The 20,236-nt window shown below is 50.7% G+C and overlaps 1 protein-coding gene across 1 annotated transcript in view; it reads right to left on the bottom strand.

Moving 5' to 3' along the window:
- Nucleotides 1-13,968: 13,968 nt before the first annotated feature.
- The window catches only part of LOC131926215 (bromodomain and PHD finger-containing protein 3), a 29,336-nt gene continuing 23,068 nt past the window's right edge, over nucleotides 13,969-20,236 (bottom strand). Inside the window, exons 11-12 of the mRNA XM_059281524.1 lie at nucleotides 15,826-15,980; nucleotides 13,969-15,100 (exon numbers count right to left, since the gene is read on the bottom strand). Of these exons, the coding sequence (XP_059137507.1) occupies nucleotides 14,917-15,100; nucleotides 15,826-15,980 (339 nt within the window). The 3' untranslated portion in view covers nucleotides 13,969-14,916. The remainder of the gene's footprint in view (nucleotides 15,101-15,825; nucleotides 15,981-20,236) is intronic.

Here is a 20,236-nt window from a genome sequence, read left to right as displayed (position 1 = left end):
GCGGGGGTGTGACAGGAAGGAGCCAATGGCTTTTGGCAATGGGAACAAGGAGAAGTGCCCGCCACCCCCACCGACTTCCCCAAACCAGATACTAACAGGTTTCCTGGGAGTCTGACAGGCAAATGTGAAGTAACCAGAGACCCATCCAAGTCACTCTGTAATTAACTACTAAATTGTGCAAGGCTGGATTGCCTCGGGAGGAGTTAAGAGGGAGGGGGAGCACTGTGAGCTGGAACATCAGAGAAGCTGGGGACTAGAGACTGGATATGATGTGGGGAGACTAGGAGGATGCAGGGCAGGGAAGGTAGCAGAGGCCTGATGGGTTCAGAGGCTCAGAGGAGGTCTTGGGACCAGACAGACAGGTTGACTCCTCCTCAGCTCTGGAACTTACATGCAGTATGACCCACACAATGCACTTGCTATTTTCCCTGTTTGCAAAACAGGCAGTCATTCCCAAGCTGAACAGGAGTTATAAAGACTGTGAGTGCCTGGCAGGCGGCATGCCTGTCGTTATCAGAAGACAATAAAGCCTAAGGCTTCTGGAGCAGATGGAGCCAGGAGTCTGCGGCAGAGAAAGGCAAGGTCAGAAGGGAAACACCACAGGGCTTGAAGTGCACTCCAGCTGGAGTGCCATGGAAGGGAGTTGAGGTCAGGTCTGGTGAGCCAGGCAGACAGGGTGGCCAGGCTGAGTGAGGACTAGTCAGCAAAGCTATTGCCACAGAGAGTCCTGGATGTGGGACTGGTTGGATGAGTGACATGATTCACAGGCAGATAATGCTGAGGTTTTCAGCTTGAGGGTAGGGAGAGGCAGGGTACCTTTGGCAGACCAAGAAACTGGGACACAGCCTAGGAAACTGGATGGAGGAAGATTTTATTGTTTATTTTAATATCTGGGGGCTAGAAAGCCAGCTCAGCAGCTAAAAAGTCACTGGCTTTTCTTCCAGAGGACCCGGGTTTGAATTCCAGCACCAGCGTGGGGACTTAAATCATCCGTAACTCCAGTTTCTAGGGGCCTGGTGCCCTCTGCTGTCCCCTAGCGGTACTGCATGCACATAGTACACAAGCCGTACATGTGGGCAAAACAGCCGTACTCATAAAATAAAAATGAATTTCAAATAAAATATTTTTAGTTGGGTGTTAGTGGCACATGCCTTTAATCCCAGCACTTGGGAGGCAGAGGCAGGTAGATCTCTGAGTTCGAGGCCAGCTTGGTCTACAGAGCAAGTTCCAGGACAGCCAGGGCTGCACAGAGAAACCCTGTATTGGAAAAAAAACATTTTTTTTTTTTTAAACTGGGCATGGTAGCGCAATGCCTTTAATGCCAGCATTCAGGGGGCAGAAGCAGGCAGATCTCTAGGAGTTTTAGATCAGGCTGGTCTACACAGTGAGTTCCAAGCCAAACAATGCTACACAGCCAGATCTTGTCTCAAAATAAAAATAAATGTGTGTGTGTGTGTGTGTGTGTGTGTGTGTGTGTGTGTGTGTGTGTGTGTGTTTGAACTGTGGTGCACATGTGCAGACCAGAGGATAATTTTCTGAAGTAGACTCTTGTTATAGTTAGCTTCAGCTGTCAACGTGGCTTGCCTAGGAAGAGGGAACCTCAATTAAGGAATTACCCCCATCATAGCGGCCTGTGGGCATTTCCTCAATCGCTGACTGATGCAGGCGGGCCCAGCCCGCTGTACAGTGTGGTCCCTCGGCGGGCGACCTGGGGTATAAGAACGGAAGCTGGACGTGAGTGTGGGAACAAGCCAGTAGAAAGTCCTGCCTCTAGGTTTCTGCCTAGGCTTCCTCCACGAAGGACTGTGACAGCAGACCAATTAACCCTTTCCTCTCCAAGCTGCTTCTGGTCATGGTGCTATCATGCAACAGAAAAGCAAACCAGAACAGCCCCCTCTTTCCACCACGTGGGACCCAGGAATTGACCTCGGGTCCTTGGATTTGGCAGCAAGCGCCTTTACCCACAAAACCATCTCACTGGCTCGCAAGTTATCTAATATTATTGTGCCTAGTTTAAACCTCACAAAGGAGAAAAGGGTGTTGTCATGGTACATGGGATGTCCTGTATCAGTGACTTCTCACTACTTAAGGAAAGGAACTTAGGAAGGGTGTTCAGGTGTTTAGGAAGGGTTGAGGGTGTGGCCCATCCCGACGAGGCACTGGGAAGGACTGGAAGCGACTTGTCACACTGTACGTGCACTCAGGAAGCAGGGAGGTGAATGCTGGGGCTCAACTCATTTTCTCCTTTGTACTCATTTGGGGACCCTGGCCCATGGGGTAGTGCCACTCACATTCCACTTGGGTCTCCTCTGCTCAGTTAACTCCCTATGGAAATGTCCTCACAGACAGGTCCAGGGGTGCATCTCCCAGGCAACTCCAGATCTAGTCAAACCCAAGTGAAGATGAACAGCACAGGGCTTCCGGGGCGTTGACACTGTTATTTTATTTATTTATTTTATTTTATTTTTTGGTTTTTCGAGACAGGGTTTCTCTGTGTAGCTTTGCACCTTGCCTGGAACTCACTTTGGAGACCAGGTTGGCCTCGAACTCATGGAGATCTGCCTGCCTCTGCCTCCCAAGTGCTGGGATTAAAGGCGTGTGCCACCACTGTTATTCTTAATGTACTGGGCTCATACACGGGTGTGGATTTGATTCACAAAGAAGTGGGTTCAGCAGGATGTGGTGGTGTACGTCTGTGATCTGAGCACTAGGGAGGCTGAGGCAGGACGACCATGAGTTCCAGACGACCAGCCTGAGTTGCCTGCATAGATTTTTTTTGTCTTAAAAATAAAAGCAAAAACACAAACCACCCCCCAAACCTCTTCTCTCTCACCCTGCACCCAGCCCAAATTGTACTCAGAGGTCCCCAGGATGGCAGCGCCTCCCTGGCTTCCTCTGCTTGTCTTTAAGCCCCTCAGGGAAGGTGTCTGGGCACAGCAGACCCCAATTCACAAACATCTGCCTGGTGAGCAGAGGCTCTCAGCAGCGTTCTGTGAAACAGTGCGACACTGGCGAGGACTGGGCATTCAGCAACGGAGACCTAGCCTCGAATTGTGCTCCGGCCACCTCAGAAAACCACACCCTAAAAATGCCGACGGAAGGGAGCCCACAGAGAGACAGACACGCTCATGAGCACAGAGAACAAAAGCAAGCAAGATGGTGGGGGGCGGGAGCTGGATCTCCATGATGTTTTAAGGGAAAAAGCAAGCTTCGGAGAAGGGGTGCGGTGTGCTGCGGTCTGTCAGGAGGCCAGCAGAGCGTGAGAGGGTCCTTCTGTCACTGAAGTGGAAACCTCAGAGCACACAAGTGCCCACAGACATGGGCAGCCTCCAGAGAAGGGACAGACCTTCTCAATGCTCCCCCACTTGTATAGGGTTTTGATTCAAAAATTAGGTAATTTTTAAAACGTGCTACATTGATTGACTTACTTTGTGTAGGGTGGGGACACACACATGCCACCTTGCCTGCAAAGGTCAGAGGACAACTTGGAGGAGCTGGACCTCTCCTTCCACCATGTGGGTTCCAGGAATTGAATTCAGGTCCACAGGCTCAGTGGCAGGCATCTCCACGGCTCTCAAAAAGTAAATAATTTAAAGCTGGGTATAATGGCGCACACCTTTGATCCTGGCACTCGGGAGGCCGAGGCGGAGGCAACCGGATCTCTATGAGTTCCAGGCTAACCTCATCTACAGAGCATGTGCCAGGCCAGTCAAGGCTATACAACGAAACCCTGTCTCAAAAAATTTTTTTCAATAAGTTTAAGCAATTTTTCATTGTATTTTAGATTTTGGAATGTTTATGTGTATGAGCATCTCAGCTGAGTGTAGTGTGCACACTACATGTGTGTCTGCTGCCCGCGGAGGTGGGAAAAGGGTGTTGGACCCTTAGAACTGGATTACCGATGGTTGCGAGCCACCACATGGGTGTTGGGAACTGAACACGGGTCCTCTGAAAAAAACAGCAAGTGCTCTTAACCCATGAGCCATCTCTCCAGTTCCTAATTTTTTTATTTAAAACAAATACACCTGCCTCTTAGAATGTGTAAGGCCCTAGGTTCAATATGCAACACCACACATGGGACCAGATGTATTTTCTCTCTACTACAGTCCACGATTCTAAGGCAAATGTCCCATCCCTCTAAGACTGCTCAGCTGAAGACATCTTCAATACCACAGTTCAGGTTCACATTTGGGAAGAGTCTCATCTGATAAGAAGAACCACAAAGGGGTCAGGGCGCGGAAGAGATAGCTTGGGGTTTAAAAGCTCTTGATCTTGCAGAGAACTTGGGTTTGGCTCCCAGCGCCCACATGGCAGCTCACAATCATCTGTAACTCCAGTTCCAAGGGATCTGGTGCCCTCTTCTGGCCTCCCTGAGCACCAGGCACAAACGTGGTACACAGACACCCCACAGACAAAACACCCTCATACAAAATAAAAATAAAAGCAGACCCACAAGGGAAGACAGCCATTGTCGTGAAGAACAGAGGATCGTTACAGCGCTGAGCTGGCAGCTTATGAGTGAGGACCTTCTGCCAGCTCTGAAGCATTCAACTAGACAGTCCTGTCAGGAGAGCCCGTGGTGGCTGATGAGCCACAGAAGGCCACAGGCACCGCGTGGAGTCAAGGGAGGCAGATCAGCCTTGCTACTCTCACACAGCCCGCTGCACAGTGGGGACAGGGGTGGCTCCTGCCTGCTCTGCTTCTGAGAAACAGATGAGCTGGGGCCGGGGGGGGGGGAGGCGCCCCCAGACTCTGGCCTCCCTGTTCTCAACTTTCTGGTCTTTGCAGGGAAACCACCCTTGGCATGACTGTGTGTGTGGAATTACCCTTCCTTGTCTAGGTGCCTTTAAACTGCCACTGGGAGGCAGTGTGGTCACAGGGGCTGAGACAAGGGCATGGAGCATGGAGTCAGAGGTCTTTGGTCTAGGAGGCATAAGAGGCTAAGGACAAACATGGCCAAGAGCAAACCAGAACATCCTAAGCCTTCACGTCTCACCGTGGCAGTGGGAGTGAGCTCTCTATGTCCCTGACAAGGTTTTGAGGGCATCTTAAAGAAGTGTCTCATGTGTTTTTCCTCAAACAAGGTTTCATCTACACCAGTCTGTCCTCAAACTTGCTATGCAGCAAAGGCTGACTTTGAACTTCTGATCCTCCAGCCTCCACCTCCCCAATGCCGAGATTAGAGGCCTGTACCACTCGCTGCACTAGGGAAATCCTTACCCGGACTCCACGGGCACCCTGGAGAAACAATTGCAGCACTCACAGCTGCGCTGTTCCTACACCAGATACCCTCAATCTACAGCGAGGAAGCAATCATGATGCCTCCCTAGAGTGGGACACGGGAGTGGGGAGCACTCATCAGACAGACAGACAGACACCGCGCTGACTCAAGACCATTATCACGGGCACAATAAAAGCAAGCTGTCGCTAGACATGGTGCATGCTTGTAATCCCAGAGGTGGAGGCAGGAGGATCAAGAGTTCAAAGCTAGCCTTGGCTAGGAGGCAAATTTGAGTCCAGCCTGGACCACATGAGACCCTGTCTCAAAAAAATAAAAAAATAAAAAAGTGGGAGATGAGGTTTGGGTGTGGGGTTGGCAGAAGGCCGAGTGAATAAATCATGTGTTGCAGGTGTGAGGTCCCGAGTTCCAATCCCAGAAGCTACAAAGGCCAGGTGCAGGGGCACACCGCTGTAATTCCGATGCTTCTGAAGTGAGATGAGAGAACAGGAGAACAGAGAGACTTCCCTGGACCTGGAGTTCTGAATCACATGATCGCAAATTTGAAGTCCTAAAAGCTAAGGAGGGGAGACGGAGGAGAGATGGTGGTAAGGGGAAGAGATGAGCAGTTGAAGGTGTGAGGGGTTGAGGGGTGGAACGAGAGCTCAGTCCCAGGAGAGCAAGGACCCACAGCCAATCCCTGGGCACACCACAGGGGTGTCAGGTCCAAAACTGAGTTACCCAGTAAACACCCCGGATTCCTTGGGAAGCATGCAAAGTGGCTCCTGCTTGCTGCCAGAAGCCGTGATCTTCTAATCTGCTCCTACGGACCCCAGGACGGAGAGAGCTTCTTGTTCTCTGGTAACCCAAACAAGCCTCCAGCGGATCAGAGCCACTCACTGCTTCCCACACCGGTGGTCCAGCTAACCTGCCCTGCTCGGCTCCCGCCGCAGCCCGCTCCTGCCGCAGCAGAACCCCTTAGGACTCTGCCGCCACTTTTGCTGTCTGTCCTGCGCCCACAGCCCAGCCATTGCCGGTCTTCTCTCTCCCTGCTGTTTCTCTCTGCTCCATTCCCCATTCCTTGAGATAGCCACAGCAGACTCCCCCAGATGCCTCTGGCTGTTTGCTCTCTCTTATCTCCGATTAAAAAAAAAGAAAAACAAACCTTCCCCTTAGCCACAGAGGGCCCATTATTTTCAGTGGTTTCTATTCTGCACAACACACATACAAGAAGCCTGAGCAGGGGCCCAAGTGTGGCCAACCCAGGACAGCCTGTGTGCTGCCCCTCCTCAGCCCTCGTCCCAGCAGGGTCTCCAATCTTGTTTCCAGACCTTGGCTTCCACACAAAGCTTCCACTCAGAGTCTGTCTCCCTGACCCTTCTTATCTCTGACAACACCCAGCCCAGAGCTGACTCTGGAGTCTCTTCAGCGTCTTCAGTGTCTTCCTGATCCCGGGTGTAGGAGATGTGCCTCTGTGGACCAAGGCCAGCCAACAGCGAGTGGGCTCCTCCAGTCCCTTTTAATCCTGCAGCCAGTGACCTTGCTCTGTTGTTCCATCAGAACCTGCTCTGTTCGACTGACAGGGAAATGAGGGACGGAATGTAGTGACTCAGTGGCAGAGTACATGCCTGGCTTATACAAGCCCCAGGCTTCACCCCAGCACTGCAATAAACAAACAAACAAATAAGAATATGGCATTTAAAATGTTTTGTCAACTTAGGGCTTTTGACGTCAATGAGACACATCTGCTCCTGATCACACCCATTTACTTCAGAGATGATGATGGGCATTGAAGAAACTCCTTATGGAGTTTGCTTTCATTGTGGCAAGGTTAGACACTGGGCAAAGAAACTGCTCTTGCCTTTGACTGCTGACAATGTGCTTGCTGTGCAGACTGGACATGCAGGACACGCAGGAAAAAGACAGTTGAGCTTTGTCAAAACAAGGCAGGACAGTCCTTCAAAATTCCTGCTTCACTGAAAAGTCTGACAGATATTCTGGACCTGTAGGCTGAAGATGGATGCTCCAATGTTGCAGAGGAACTTTGGGTGACTGTCCAGGCAGCCAAATGTCACTGTTGTTAGATAATACTACATCCTTCTGGGTCTTTGATGGAGTTGAAGACCAGATAGTTATAGTTGCAGTTTTCCTTAGTTATGATAGAAAGTAAGTTAGGTGTAAAACTTGGGATTCACCAAGATAGGATAGATAATGCATTATTTTCCTCTGAATATGCTAACTACAAATAGGCAGAATATTGTGAATGTAATCCTTACTTGGTAACTGTTATTGTATATAGTCTTACTATGTTTAAGTTAAAAACCATTCATTTTTATTTAGACAAAAAGGAGAAATGTAGTAGAATATTATTTCAAGTTGTGTTACTTTTGTTTATGTGGCATTTGTTTAACTCTGTGAAGCTGTGTTACTGTGCCTGTCTAAAACACCTGATGGTGTAATGAAGAACTGAATGGCCAATAGCAAGGCAGAAGGAAGGATAGGCGGGGCTGGCAGGCAAAGAGTATATATAGAAGGAGAAAACTGGGAGGAGAGATCTAGGAGCTGGAGAAGGTGAAAGACTCCAGGGATCAGCCACCCAGCCATATAACCAGCAAGCTATGGAGTAAGAGTAAGATTTACAGAAGAAAGAGAACAGGAAAAGCCCAGAGGCAAAAGGTAGATAAGTTAAGAAAAGCTGGCTAGGGACTAAGCCAAGCTAAGGCCAGGAATTCATAATCAAGAATAAGCCTCCATGTGTGTGGCTTTTTTGGGAGCTGGGTGGTGGCCCCCCCCCCAAAAAAGACTAAAAACCCCCAACAACAGAGTTTTGAATGAGAATGGCCCCCATAGGCTCAGATATTTAACTGCTTGGTCACCAGCTAGTTGAACTGTTGGGGAAAAATTGGGAAATGTAGCCTTGTTGGAGACATGTCCGGTCACTGGGAGTGGGCTTTGAGGTTTCAAAAGCCCACATCTGACCCACTGTCTCTCTGCCTGTTTCCTGCGGATCAGGATGTGAAGCTCTGAGCTACTGCCTGTCTGCTGCCTGCCATGACCATGGACTAATTCTCTGCAACTGTAAGCAAGCCCCCTGATTAAATACTTTCTTATAAGAGTTTCCTTGCCTGGGCGTGGTGGTGCGTGCCTTTCATCCCAGCACTCAGAGGCAGAGACAGGTAGATTCTGGAATTCGAGACCAGCCTGGTTTACAGAGGGCGTTCCAGGACAGCCAGGGCTACAGCAAGGGCTACACAGAGAAAACCTACCTCAAAAAGCAAATCAAACAAACAAACAAACAAGGGCTGGAGAGATGGCTCAGCCGTCAAAAGCTAGGCTCACAACCAAAACTATGAGCTGCCGTGGTCAGGGTGTGTCTTCACAGCCACGTAACAGTCAATAGGACATCTGCCAATGGTAGAACTTCAGGCATCAGCCTCTGGCCAAGGAAAGATCTGGACATAAGGCTAAGGGGGTGTGTAGCTAGAGTTTTCCTGCCTGGCCCACAGTCAGGACAAATCTGTGTCACCTGGCTGTCCCACAACCGCTCAGACCCAACCAAGTAAACACAGAGACTTATATTGGTTACAAACTATATGGCTGTGGCAGGCTTCTTGCTAACTGTTCTTACAGCTTAAATTAATCCATTTCCATTAATCTATACCTTGCCACATGGCTCGTGGCTTACCGGCATCTTCACATGCTGGTTGTCATCATGGCGGCTGGCAGTGTCTCTCTGACTCAGCCTTCCACTTCCCAGCTTTATTCTCTTCCTTGTCCCGTCTACACTTCCTTCCTAGCCAATGGCCAATCAGTGTTTTATTTATTGACTGATCAGCAACACATTTGCCATACAGAACATCCCACAGCAGGGGTACCATCTCTATTGTTCGTCACCAGGAGGCCTGAGGACAGAAGTGCTGGAGGCTGGTGTCCTCCAGAGCCCAGCAGCACAGATGAGATGTGGACAAGGGTTACTGTGCTACTCTGAACTACTAGTGTGACCTATTTTACAAAAAATTGGTGTGGGGATCTGAGTGGCATTTCAGTCCTGCAAGATACTCCTCTCACAGCCAGGTGTGACATACCTGGCCTCTAGACTGAACCTGCAGGAACCCACCTCCAGGGCAGCTCTCCCTCCCCTCCTCCTCCTTCCCTTTCCCTACACTTCCCTCCCCTCCCTAGTCAGGGTTCCCAAGTAACAATCATCCTTCCTGCAACTATGAGCTTTTTGAAAGCAGCTAGCAAGCAGGTCTGTGGTGTCACAGCGTGAGTGTTGGTATGGGTGGACAGGTCTGGAGCCACTGTGGACTCACACCACCTTGGGAGCACACATTGGATGACTCGAGGGATGATGGCAAAATCTATTAAAGTCAAACTGTATCCAGCTCATGATGGAGCAGGTCACCCCTGGGGTCACAGCAAAGGGAAATGACCACTGTGCCCATCAAATAACGTGTAACGGCCAGTTATGTCAGCACACGCTCTAATCCTAGCACTTGGGAGGCAGAGACAGGCAGATCTTAGGCAGCCAGGGCCATAGAGTGAGGCTGTGCCTTAAAAAGATAATAATAATCACACGTGAACGTTGGGGCAGGCTATGGGAAAAGTAAAAGCATTGCTAGCAGAGTTATTTCCAGTGCCCAAACTGGAAACACCCCTGTCCATCAGCAGAATGGACAAACACACAGTGTTCGTATAATGAAATTCCACTCAGCAGTGAGAGAGCAAATGGCTATATGAAACACAGGACCGACTCAGAAACACAAAAGCTAAATGAGAAGCCAGACGTGGAAATGCATGTGGTACACGATTCCATGCATATGGAATTCCCCAAAACGCAGTCCCCGTGAAGCAGAGTAGGGATCAGGAAGGCAATGGAAATGTTCTGTATTTTGACCTGGGTGGAGGTTTTACAGCTGGATCCACTAGTAAAAATTTACAGAGACTCAAGCTGCAGCCGGTGTATCTTAGGTACTCCTTGTAAAGCTGCGTCTGAAACAATTCCAGACTTAGCCTCAAAAGTGATACGTCCACCTAAGGTGAGTGACCTCTCGTCCTTGACGCGGGCAGTTCTACCCAAAAGCAGAGACAGGAACTTTCCATACTAGCAAAGAATTATATGGCCATTTGTTGACTCATTCCTTGATATCTGCACGTGGAATGGAATCTGGTCTGCGGCCCATGTCATAGTTTGAAGTGAAATGTCCCCACCAGCTTATGTGTTTAAACATTTGTTCTCAGGTCGTCAGGTCCAAAGGAAACTCCATTTCTCCGAATTCCAAAAGGCAGAAGGGACAAATGGCTGTCCATAGTGTCTATTAGCACACCAAAGTGCACGCTGTCCTCCAGGCTTCCCTCAGTATCACAAGTACCTGTTACACATCCTTCTCACCCTCTCCCCTACCTAAACTGCCCAGCGCCTGGGCTTCCCTCCCTGAAGCTACTCATTCTCCTTGTAACCCTACTGGGCTTCTGACGCCCTCCCTCTCTGCTCCTGCTTCTCCTCATGGCCAAGTCCAGTCTGCTGGCCACGTTCAGTCTACTTTTCTCTCTCTACTCTGGACTCTTCCAGACGTCTCTGCCTGTTCTCCACCTCATCTACAATAAAAACCTTGTCCTTAACCATACCGTGGAGCAGTCATGGAACCTTTAGGAGGTGGAGCCTCACGAGAGGAAAGCTTTATGAACTGGCATCACTTCCTGGTCAGCACTCTGCCTGAGTGTGGATGCAACATGATGAGACAGCTTCTGACCCTGCCACCACATCTTGCCACAGTGGACGGTATCCCTCTGAAACTGTGAGCCGAAATAAGCCCTTTCTCCCTTCAGTTGCTTTTGTCAGAGTATTTTATCACTGTGATATGAAAGCAGACTGCTGCAGTCTGTGAAATGGTACCCGATAACCTAGTTGCTGGAAGTGGATATTGTTAATGTTAGCATTTAGGCATCTGTACTGGCCTGTCCTTAGGGTCCTGACAGGATATACCTCTCTCTCTCTCCTCCCCCACCCACCCCACACCTTTCTTTTTGGTAGGCCTAGACACCTCTACCCTTTCCCTTCCCTAATAAAAACTCTTATATCGGGTTCCACTGTACCTCATGTCTTCTCGCACCCGGTAAATAACACAGACAAGTAACATTGGTGTCGTGACAGGCCTTCTCAGCAGGGGATCCTGAACCAAGGCTGGTTCATCTACAACTACCCACTTTCCATCTGCCCAGCTGTCAGATCACTTTGCACAACATTGGCTACTTTGATTGGTGAGTTTTCCCTGTACCAGTCAGCGTCAACAGTTCCCTGGACCCGTGGGAATGACTGCTGATTGTCCAGCGTCCCTCTGGTGTCCTTGGAAGTGGGGGTACCCTGTGCACGGTCTTTAACGGCTACGATGGCCCTCATCGCTGACGTTCACCCGCCATTCCCCACGATTGCGGTCTGAGGCCTCATTTTCATTCATTTCTCGTCTCTCGGACCTTCATCCTCAGGCTACCACTCCAGACCTCGGTCTTTGCTCAATGGAATACTGAGCAATCTGTGCCACTATTGATCCTCGCTTAATCTCTGGGACGCCTAAGATATTTAGCCCCACATCTCCTCTGGGATGCCTTTTGGAAACCCTCAAACCTCTCAGCTTAATGCCCTACTTCCAGATCTCTAAGCTTATCTGCCTCTGCAACTAAAAAATGGCCTAAATATTCCTTGATAACAATAAAAATGGCCACCTAGACCTGCTGACGTCCCATGCAACCTAAGTCAGAAGCTCATTTTTTAGTAAAAGGGGGACCCGTAGGGCCCTGGCCCCCATTTTGGATAACTGTTGCCTTGCTTGCTGACCTTGATCTTGATATCCTCCCTATGCTAATTCCCTCCCGGGTTTCACCCTCCTGAATGCTTAAGGGAAGTTCCTTGTCTATGTATCCTGCATAATGGGCGCTAACAGCTTAGATGCAAGATTGTAAAACATCTGTAGAGAACTTCTGCCCTCTGGGGTTCTCCCATTGTGCTGTAAGCCTGTATTTAAGACCTCTTCCCTCCTTCAACAAACAGCATTCCGAAAAAAATAAAAATAAATAAATAAATAAATAAAATGGTCCTCAAGCTTTAAAAAAAAGGATTAATTAAACACATGAGAAATAAAGTGCATAGAAGCATAAAAAAAAAGGAAAAAAAATGGCCACCTAATGGCTCGCTGGACCCCGATATTTTATGGGAGTTATCTAACTTCTGTCAGCGAATGGGCAAATGGAAAGAGTTACCTTATATCCAGGCCTTTTTCTATCTCGGCTCCAAACCCTCTCCTTGATTCCTATTCCCTGCCCATATGCTCCTAGCTATGTAACCTGAACCAGGGAACCTCTCACGGCTACTCCAGACCCTGCCAATGAACCCCCACCATTCCGACCTCCCACTCCTTCCCCCTCAGCAACTGTTCCTTCGGCTCTTCCAGCCCCTTCCTCCTCTCCGGTACCGGTCTCTGTGCCCCGGTTGCTCAACTACAGAAGGGATGGCAAAGGAGGCTTGATCTTTCTAGTCTCCAGTCTGGTGAGCGTTCTGAAGGGGTGCCAGGATGCCAATGGAGCCACTTCCCCAGCACAAAAAGGACCTCGGCCAGAGAAGGTAATGGGAGGTGTGGCAACCCTCAGGACCATCCTCAGCTCCCAGTCAGGTCCTCACACTCACCTGTGGGATCCAAAGGACAGACAAGCCCGTTCTTACTGACCCCGCCTTCAGAGAAGTGGGTGGAGTCAGGATAGGAGGCCCCACCCACCAAGGAAACCAAACACAGCACAGCAAACCACTGCCCATTAGAACATTTATTTCTCAGAGAGAAAATAAGAGGTCATATTATAGTAGGTAAAATTAACTCTCGTATTCTTTACAGGCATAGACTTTTCTGTTTATTACCTCTCTTATAACCATCTGTTATAAACAATTCTAGAAGGCAAATAAAGTCACTTTCTACAATAAATAGAGCATCGTGTGCTTCACAGCAGACGCGACAGAGGCGCGAGGCCCCATGCCACAGCAGGATCTGAGCCGCACCCTGTTCTAAAAGACCAGTTCTTAGATGGGACTCAGAGAGAGGGAAAGACTCAGAGACTGAAAAATAGAAGATAGTGTTGGGGGAGGGGAGAGGGGGAGAAAGCCCCGAGATCGTACAACACAGGTTTAGACAAGGGTCACAGAGTCCACGGCTGACCAACTACCTAGGGAGAGGGGGACGCGTCGGCTCCTCTAACTAGACCACACTGCGTGGCTGCACAGTGGAGGACCCCGATAATGGAGAGTATAGGCCTGAATAACTTACGACAGTATCTTACAGTTATGTACACCCGTCCTGTCCCAGCTGTTGCTATGCTGTTTATTGGACGGAATCCCGCCCTCTCTGTGAGTTTTGTTGGTTCCCTTTTAAACTCTGGCTCATGTCCCAAATGTGTAACAAGTTGGTGGTTGGCTGTATTTTAAAAAGTTTGAGTATGTAAAAATGGCAGTGATCTCCCTAGGGACTTTTTTTTTTTTTTTTTTTGCCCAAAACTCCCCTATGAAAAATTTAAAACAATTAAAAATAACATCAAGGTAGAAATCAACATGGCAATCAGCGGTCCGCAAACCCGCCTGCGGCTTTGGTGCTTAAGAGGTGAAAAGAAATGTCAAGAGCAGAAGCCTCTCAAAGTTGCGTTGCTTAGTCAGTCAGCATTCCTCATTCACAGTTTGTCTTCCTTCCTTTTGGAGGGGAGGGAGGAGGTGAGGAGGGGTTGAAGGCAGGGCATGAAAGAAAAAGGCTCTGGGAAGCAGGAGCAGCAGAGCCAGGGGAGGGGAGGGTGCTGGAGGGCAGCCCATGCCCCCTGCGGTGACGGGATGCAATAAGGCTTATGTCTGCTGCAGGAAGAGAGAAGCCCACGAGAAGGGCATGTGCCACCCTCAGTACCCATCCAGCCGAGTGCACGGGCAGGGTCCCACCCTCAGCACCCCTCTGCAAGATGGAGGGAGGGCAGGAAGCCCACTCCCTCCATGGGGCATGCGCGTGCGGCTGGGCAAGGCATGTCAGCAGTACAAGTGGAAGTCTGTGGGTGTGGGGGGGTCTACCTGGGGCTCGGGCGCCTGCAGACACCTATTGAACATAGCAGCTGGCCAGGAAGGACGTGGGCAGAGAGAAAGATCAATTTGGTGATGTTGCTGTCAGTTTGGCACGAGGGGGAAAGGAGAGCAATGTGGGAAGGAGAGCCTGGGCTGGGTGAGGATGGGTGATGTGGGGGGAAGGGGAGCTCAGTGGGTTCCCGAGGGACCCTGGCACATCTCTGGGATCAGTGTCAGAACCTTGCCTGCCCTGAGGTATGGTTAGCTGGGAGAGGCATGGAGGAGCAGTTGGCCCCAGAAAAGCAGCCTAGGACCTCCTGCCCTGTGGGCCAGGTCCACCTCCCTGGCTGGCCAAGACTCTCAGCTGTTTCTGCTTCTAAGTGGTTCTTCGGGGGAATATCCCCAGGGACCTCGGGTGGGAGTTTTTGGCACACAGCGGCCCTCCAGGGGAACCACATGATTGGTCAATACTGGGCCTTGCCCTTGGAGACCCAGTCCAGTCAGGGCCTGCCATGAGAAAGAAGCTGCCAGCCAGACACTTGGCAAGGGCAGAAGAGGCTTCTCGTGCCTCAGGGGCAGAGGAGAGGCAAAGCAGGCAGACACAGGCCCAGTTCCACTCTTACAGGTAGCTGGAAGTGACGAAGGAGTGGGGTCCACGTACTCGGCTCAGGTGGATCATCGCACGGTCATAGGCCACCTGCACAGACTTGCGGATGCTGGTCTTGCGGCCTTCCAACATCTTGAGTTTGTCCACGGTGTCCTCCACACCCAGAGGCAGGACTTTGTCCCTTGGAAGCCACTGCCTGAAATACAAGCAGAGCTGAGCTGCGGCTGCAGGAGACGCCACAGGGCTCCTCTGGGCCCAGCTACCAGGTCAAGAAAGATCAAGGGGAAGACAGGGAGCCCCAACTGTTATCCAGCAGACAGGCTTAGTAACCCCGCAGGCCTGAGCCCTGCCCTGGGGCGTTTCTGTTACCAGCAATTCTGCCTCCTTTTTACACGGAACCAGGGGGATAGCACGTGTTAGCCACTGGCCACCAAGCCCCTCGTGAAGGACACCACATTGCCCAGACTCCCTCAGCTGGCGAGGTCTGTGTTCAGCTTTCGTTTAGTCCCATTCCAGTAACTGGCGACCATGAGAGCTGCCCACCCAAGGTCACGCCTGTCCCAGGGAACAGGTGGCATTTAGTGACTGTTAGCGTAAGGGTGCAGAGATCCTCAATTCCCAACACCTCTCCCGAGCTCACAGAGAAAAGCTGAGGCCTCTACTCAAAGTGTGCTGGAGCTGGACTTTTCCCACTGCCTGGGGCTGCGGCCTCTCTCCTGTGGCTTTCTGGGCTACCTGGTGAAAGGCTCCTCTTGAGGAGCTCCCCAAGGAGGCCCACTCCACCCTGACTCTAAGCACCGTTAGCTAGTGTCATTAGGAACAGCTACCATGGGCCAGCAGCATGGGCCAGCTGAAGCCGCCTCCTCACATGGGGTGGAGCCTGCACCCTGGCAAGGGTCCTGTGGCAGCTGCGCCACTTACCAGGTGCGTTTGTTGTCAAAGAAGAGGACAAGGAAGAGCTTCTCTCCAGCCTCTGCTTGCTTCTGCTCGCCCAGCTTCAGCACGTCCAGTGGAGGGACAGGGATGGGGACACCATTGTGCAGGAGGCCCTCCCGGGGCATCTTGGGATCGATGATCTGGAGGCAGAAAAGGAGACAGGCTCTGAGCAGGGGAGGATGGGAGAGCTACAGGACCAGCCATCAAGGCACTGAAAACCTAAGCACCCAACCAGGTGATGGAGGGGCTGGCATGTGATCCTCTGCACCTCAAAATAGAAATCTGGACTGCTCCCCAGTCCACTGTCCTACCCTCTCCCCAGCCTCGTCCAAACAATCCTCTGGATGAAAGAACTTGATCGGTAGACTGAGTAGGACTGAGCAGGCAATTCGGAGGTCCAAGCCAGAGAGGCAAGCCCTCTCCTTATAGTGTCTTAGAAAAGGACTACAGGGCGGGCGGGTGGTGGTGGCGCACACCTTTAATCCCAGCACTCGGGAGGCAGAGCCAGGCGGATCTCTGTGAGTTCGAGGCCAGCCTGGGCTACAGAGCGAGATCCAGGACAGGCTCTAAAGCTACACAGAGAAACCCTGCCTCGAAAAACCAAAAAAGAAAAGAAAATGACTACAGGCTGCTACATGTTGGTCTCTGTCACCTTTGCAGCTCACCTCCAGTACTCAGGGCCTTGCCCCGTTGGGCACCTAGGTGCTCACTATGCAGAAAGCACAGCCCGGTAAGAGCGCCAACACTTTTGATTCTGCGTAACAGCCTCTGGCTACACACCTTCCCAAAGGGCGTGGGCCAGATACCTCTGTGGTAAGATTGGAGAAGAGACAAAAAGACAGCTGAAAGGCTTCGGTTTAAGGGAAAAACAAAGCGCTAATCTTCTAGGCAGCAAGCTCCAGAAGGGCAAAGCCATCTTATCCTGAGAGGAGAGCATCACAGCAGCTCTCCAGTGAGCAGGAGAGCATCATCACAGCACAGCTCTCCAGTGAGCAGGAGAACAGCACAGCAGCTCTCCAGTGAGCAGGAGAACAGCACAGCAGCTCTCCAGTGAGCAGGAGAGCATCACAGCAGCTCTCCAGTGAGCAGGAGAGCATCATCACAGCAGCTCTCCAGTGAGCAGGAGAACATCATCACAGCACAGCTCTCCAGTGAGCAGGAGAACATCATCACAGCACAGCTCTCCAGTGAGCAGGAGAGCATCACAGCAGCTCTCCAGTGAGCAGGAGAGCATCACAGCAGCTCTCCAGTGAGCAGGAGAACATCATCACAGCACAGCTCTCCAGTGAGCAGGAGAACAGCACAGCAGCTCTCCAGTGAGCAGGAGAACATCATCACAGCACAGCAGCTCTCCAGTGGGCAGGAGAACAGCACAGCAGCTCTCCAGTGAGCAGGAGAGCATCATCACAGCACAGCTCTCCAGTGAGCAGGAGAACAGCACAGCAGCTCTCCAGTGAGGAGGAGAACAGTACAGCAGCTCTCCAGTGAGCAGGAGAACAGCACAGCAGCTCTCCAGTGAGCAGGAGAACAGCACAGCAGCTCTCCAGTGAGCAGGAGAACATCATCACAGCACAGCAGCTCTCCAGTGGGCAGGAGAACAGCACAGCAGCTCTCCAGTGAGCAGGAGAGCATCACAGCAGCTCTCCAGTGAGCAGGAGAACATCACAGCAGCTCTCCTGGTCTGTGGAACACTTTCTGTTCCCAGGGCTCCTAACTATCCACACCATCTCACTTCAATCTCTGACAGGTGGCAGCAGACAGAGGGAAGGACAAGCACAGGAGGATGGCACTACACCTCGGCTCACAAAGACCATTAGGCCTGTGCTCCAGGCAGCCTCCAACACAGCCCCCACATCCAGAGCAGCTGGCTCATAACCTCTCTCTGTGCACAAAGGCCAGAGAGACTTGGAAACTGACAGAGGAAGCAGCCCTCTAGAGACAGAGCAATCTTAATTCCTATGCCCTGTCCCAGGGGACCTCCTCTCATAACAAACTGCTCTCACACTCTTGGGCATCTGCCAGCACCCCATGTCCCCCAAGACAAACAGCTGAATGCAGGTGGTCTGGTTAAGAGTTCACTCTAAGGCACTGAGAGACAGCTCGGCAGTAGGAGCACTGGCTGCTCTTCCAGAGGACCCAAGTTCAGCTCCTGGTACCCACAGGGTGGCTCACAACCATCTGGAACTCGAGTTCCAGGAGACTCTGACACTTTCTGACCTCCTCGGGCACCAGACATGTACATGGTGCACATACATACATACATACATATAAGCAAAATACTCATATACATACACATGAATAAATCTAAAATAAAAAATGTAAAGACTCTAAGAACAACTGACCTCTAGCCCACCCACCAGCTACATGGTGGTCAAAACCACCTCCCAGCCTGTCACTCTTCCTGGAACTGAACTGAAGATGTTAGCGGATAACAGACCCGGCCCTAAGCTTCCTCAGCTACCCAAGAAACAGTGGGGTTACTCTGTTCCACTTGCACATGCTGGTTATCAAGAACAGACTGTGAAGACCTGCTGGGGGCAAGAGCAGGGAGGATGGGTCGACACCTGAAGACAGCTTTCACACCCCAAGACGGTAATGGTCCATTCACTCACTGAACAGGATGCAGGTTTACAGAGCACAGACAGGAAGCTCGTGGGAAGGCTCAACATACCATACAGTCAGAGTGCACATACTGTCACAACTGTAGTACATGATCACAACTGTAGTACATGAACAGTGATAAAGGGAACAGTACAAACATTTAGTCAACATGCTAGAATGGGGTGGTTTGCATTGCTTTCTTCTTTTCTGTTTTTCCAAAACACCCCCCACACATTTATTTTAAAAAGATTAAAATACAGCATAGCATGCAAAATCTACATGCACAGGAAAATGGCCGCAGGGCATGCACCAAAATAAAAACACAGGTTGTGTTCAGGTGGTGATTGAATTTCTTCTTTGTAGTCTCTTTTTTTGTTTCTTTCCTTTTTTGGGGGAGAGACAGGGTCTCACTATATAATCCTAACTGACCTGGAACTCTGTAGACGGGCCTTAAACTCAATGAAATCTACCTGCCTATGCTGGGATTAATGGCATGTGCCACCATGTCCCAGTGTTCTGTTTGTTTATATTCTAAAGACTAGGTTTGGATGTCACTGTTGCATTGTGAAGTTTAAAGACAACAGCAATAAAAAAAACAAAAAACAGCCGGGCAGCAGTGGCGCACGCCTTTAATCCCAGCACTCGGGAGGCAGAGGCAGGCGGATCCCTGTGAGTTCGAGGCCAGCTTGGGCTACAGAGTGAGATCCAGGACAGACACAAAGCTACACAGAGAAACCCTGTCTCGAAAAACCAAAAAACCAAAAACCAAAACCACTCCAAACCTGCCAGCATTAACTGCTTCCTTAATGACTAAGCTGTGGTCTCATTTTTATAGGCTTTCCAGTTCAGTGTCTCCAGCTACTGGACCAGTGCGGATTTTCCACACCTGCCGTAGTAAGGGGGGACAAGGTAGGTAAAAGGAACCAATCTGGCTCCAGGAGGTGGTATGACATCACTGAGACCGCTGTTGTTGGGCTCAAGGGTCACAGAGAGGCAGGGCTGGGGAAAGCCCAGAGCTGTGCATGTGAGAGCGGGGTTCCCACCGGGGCTACAGACCCTAAGAAACGTCTGAGAACGCGGATGCCTCAGCCCAGGCTCTGGAAGGCTCATCAGGTGTTCTCAGGTGGAGCTGACTTTGTACACCCTAAAATCTCCCAGATGATTCTTAGAAGACCCAAAGGACCCCAGTGGGTGCTGTCTTCAGAGCCTGTGGCTCCCAGTCTGGGACAGTCTTAGGAGACTGCAGCCAAGGTGGTAAACAGTTGTTAGCCACTACTAGTGGGAGTATAAACCAGAACTAATTTCCGGGCAGTTTGGCAACTTGTGCCAGAATTCTGTATAGATGTTAGCCCTAGTGGGCACTCCTAAGAAATAATCACAATTGTGAGCCAAGATAAAGCTAAGATGTTCACTGACAACAGTGGAAAGGGAAATCTAACCGGGGAACTAGGGAATGGTCCAAGCGTGGTACACAAGATCAACTGAGGGATGATGTCATCACTAACAAGGACATCATGTGAGATGACATGTTCACGGTACGCTGAGACGTGGGAAGGGTAAAGGCGGTACTGCCTCATGTGCACACTGACGCATGGGGGAGGGGCTGAGTGCAGTCCCGAGAGGACACACAGGTGGCTCAAAACAAAGGCCTTACATCGCATTCTGAGCTCTGGAATCCAATTCCCACCCTGCTGCTAATATTAGCTGGCTGACAGTGGCTGACAGACCCTGCTCTCCTCCCTACAAAACAAGATCAACCACTCTGCCCCTGGCACTCCAAGGATTTAGTATGGCA

The sequence above is a fragment of the Peromyscus eremicus genome, chromosome 16_21, assembly GCF_949786415.1.
Source record: "Peromyscus eremicus chromosome 16_21, PerEre_H2_v1, whole genome shotgun sequence".
In the NCBI taxonomy this organism is placed as follows: Eukaryota; Metazoa; Chordata; class Mammalia; order Rodentia; family Cricetidae; genus Peromyscus; species Peromyscus eremicus.
This window is presented reverse-complemented; position numbering and strand designations above follow the sequence as displayed.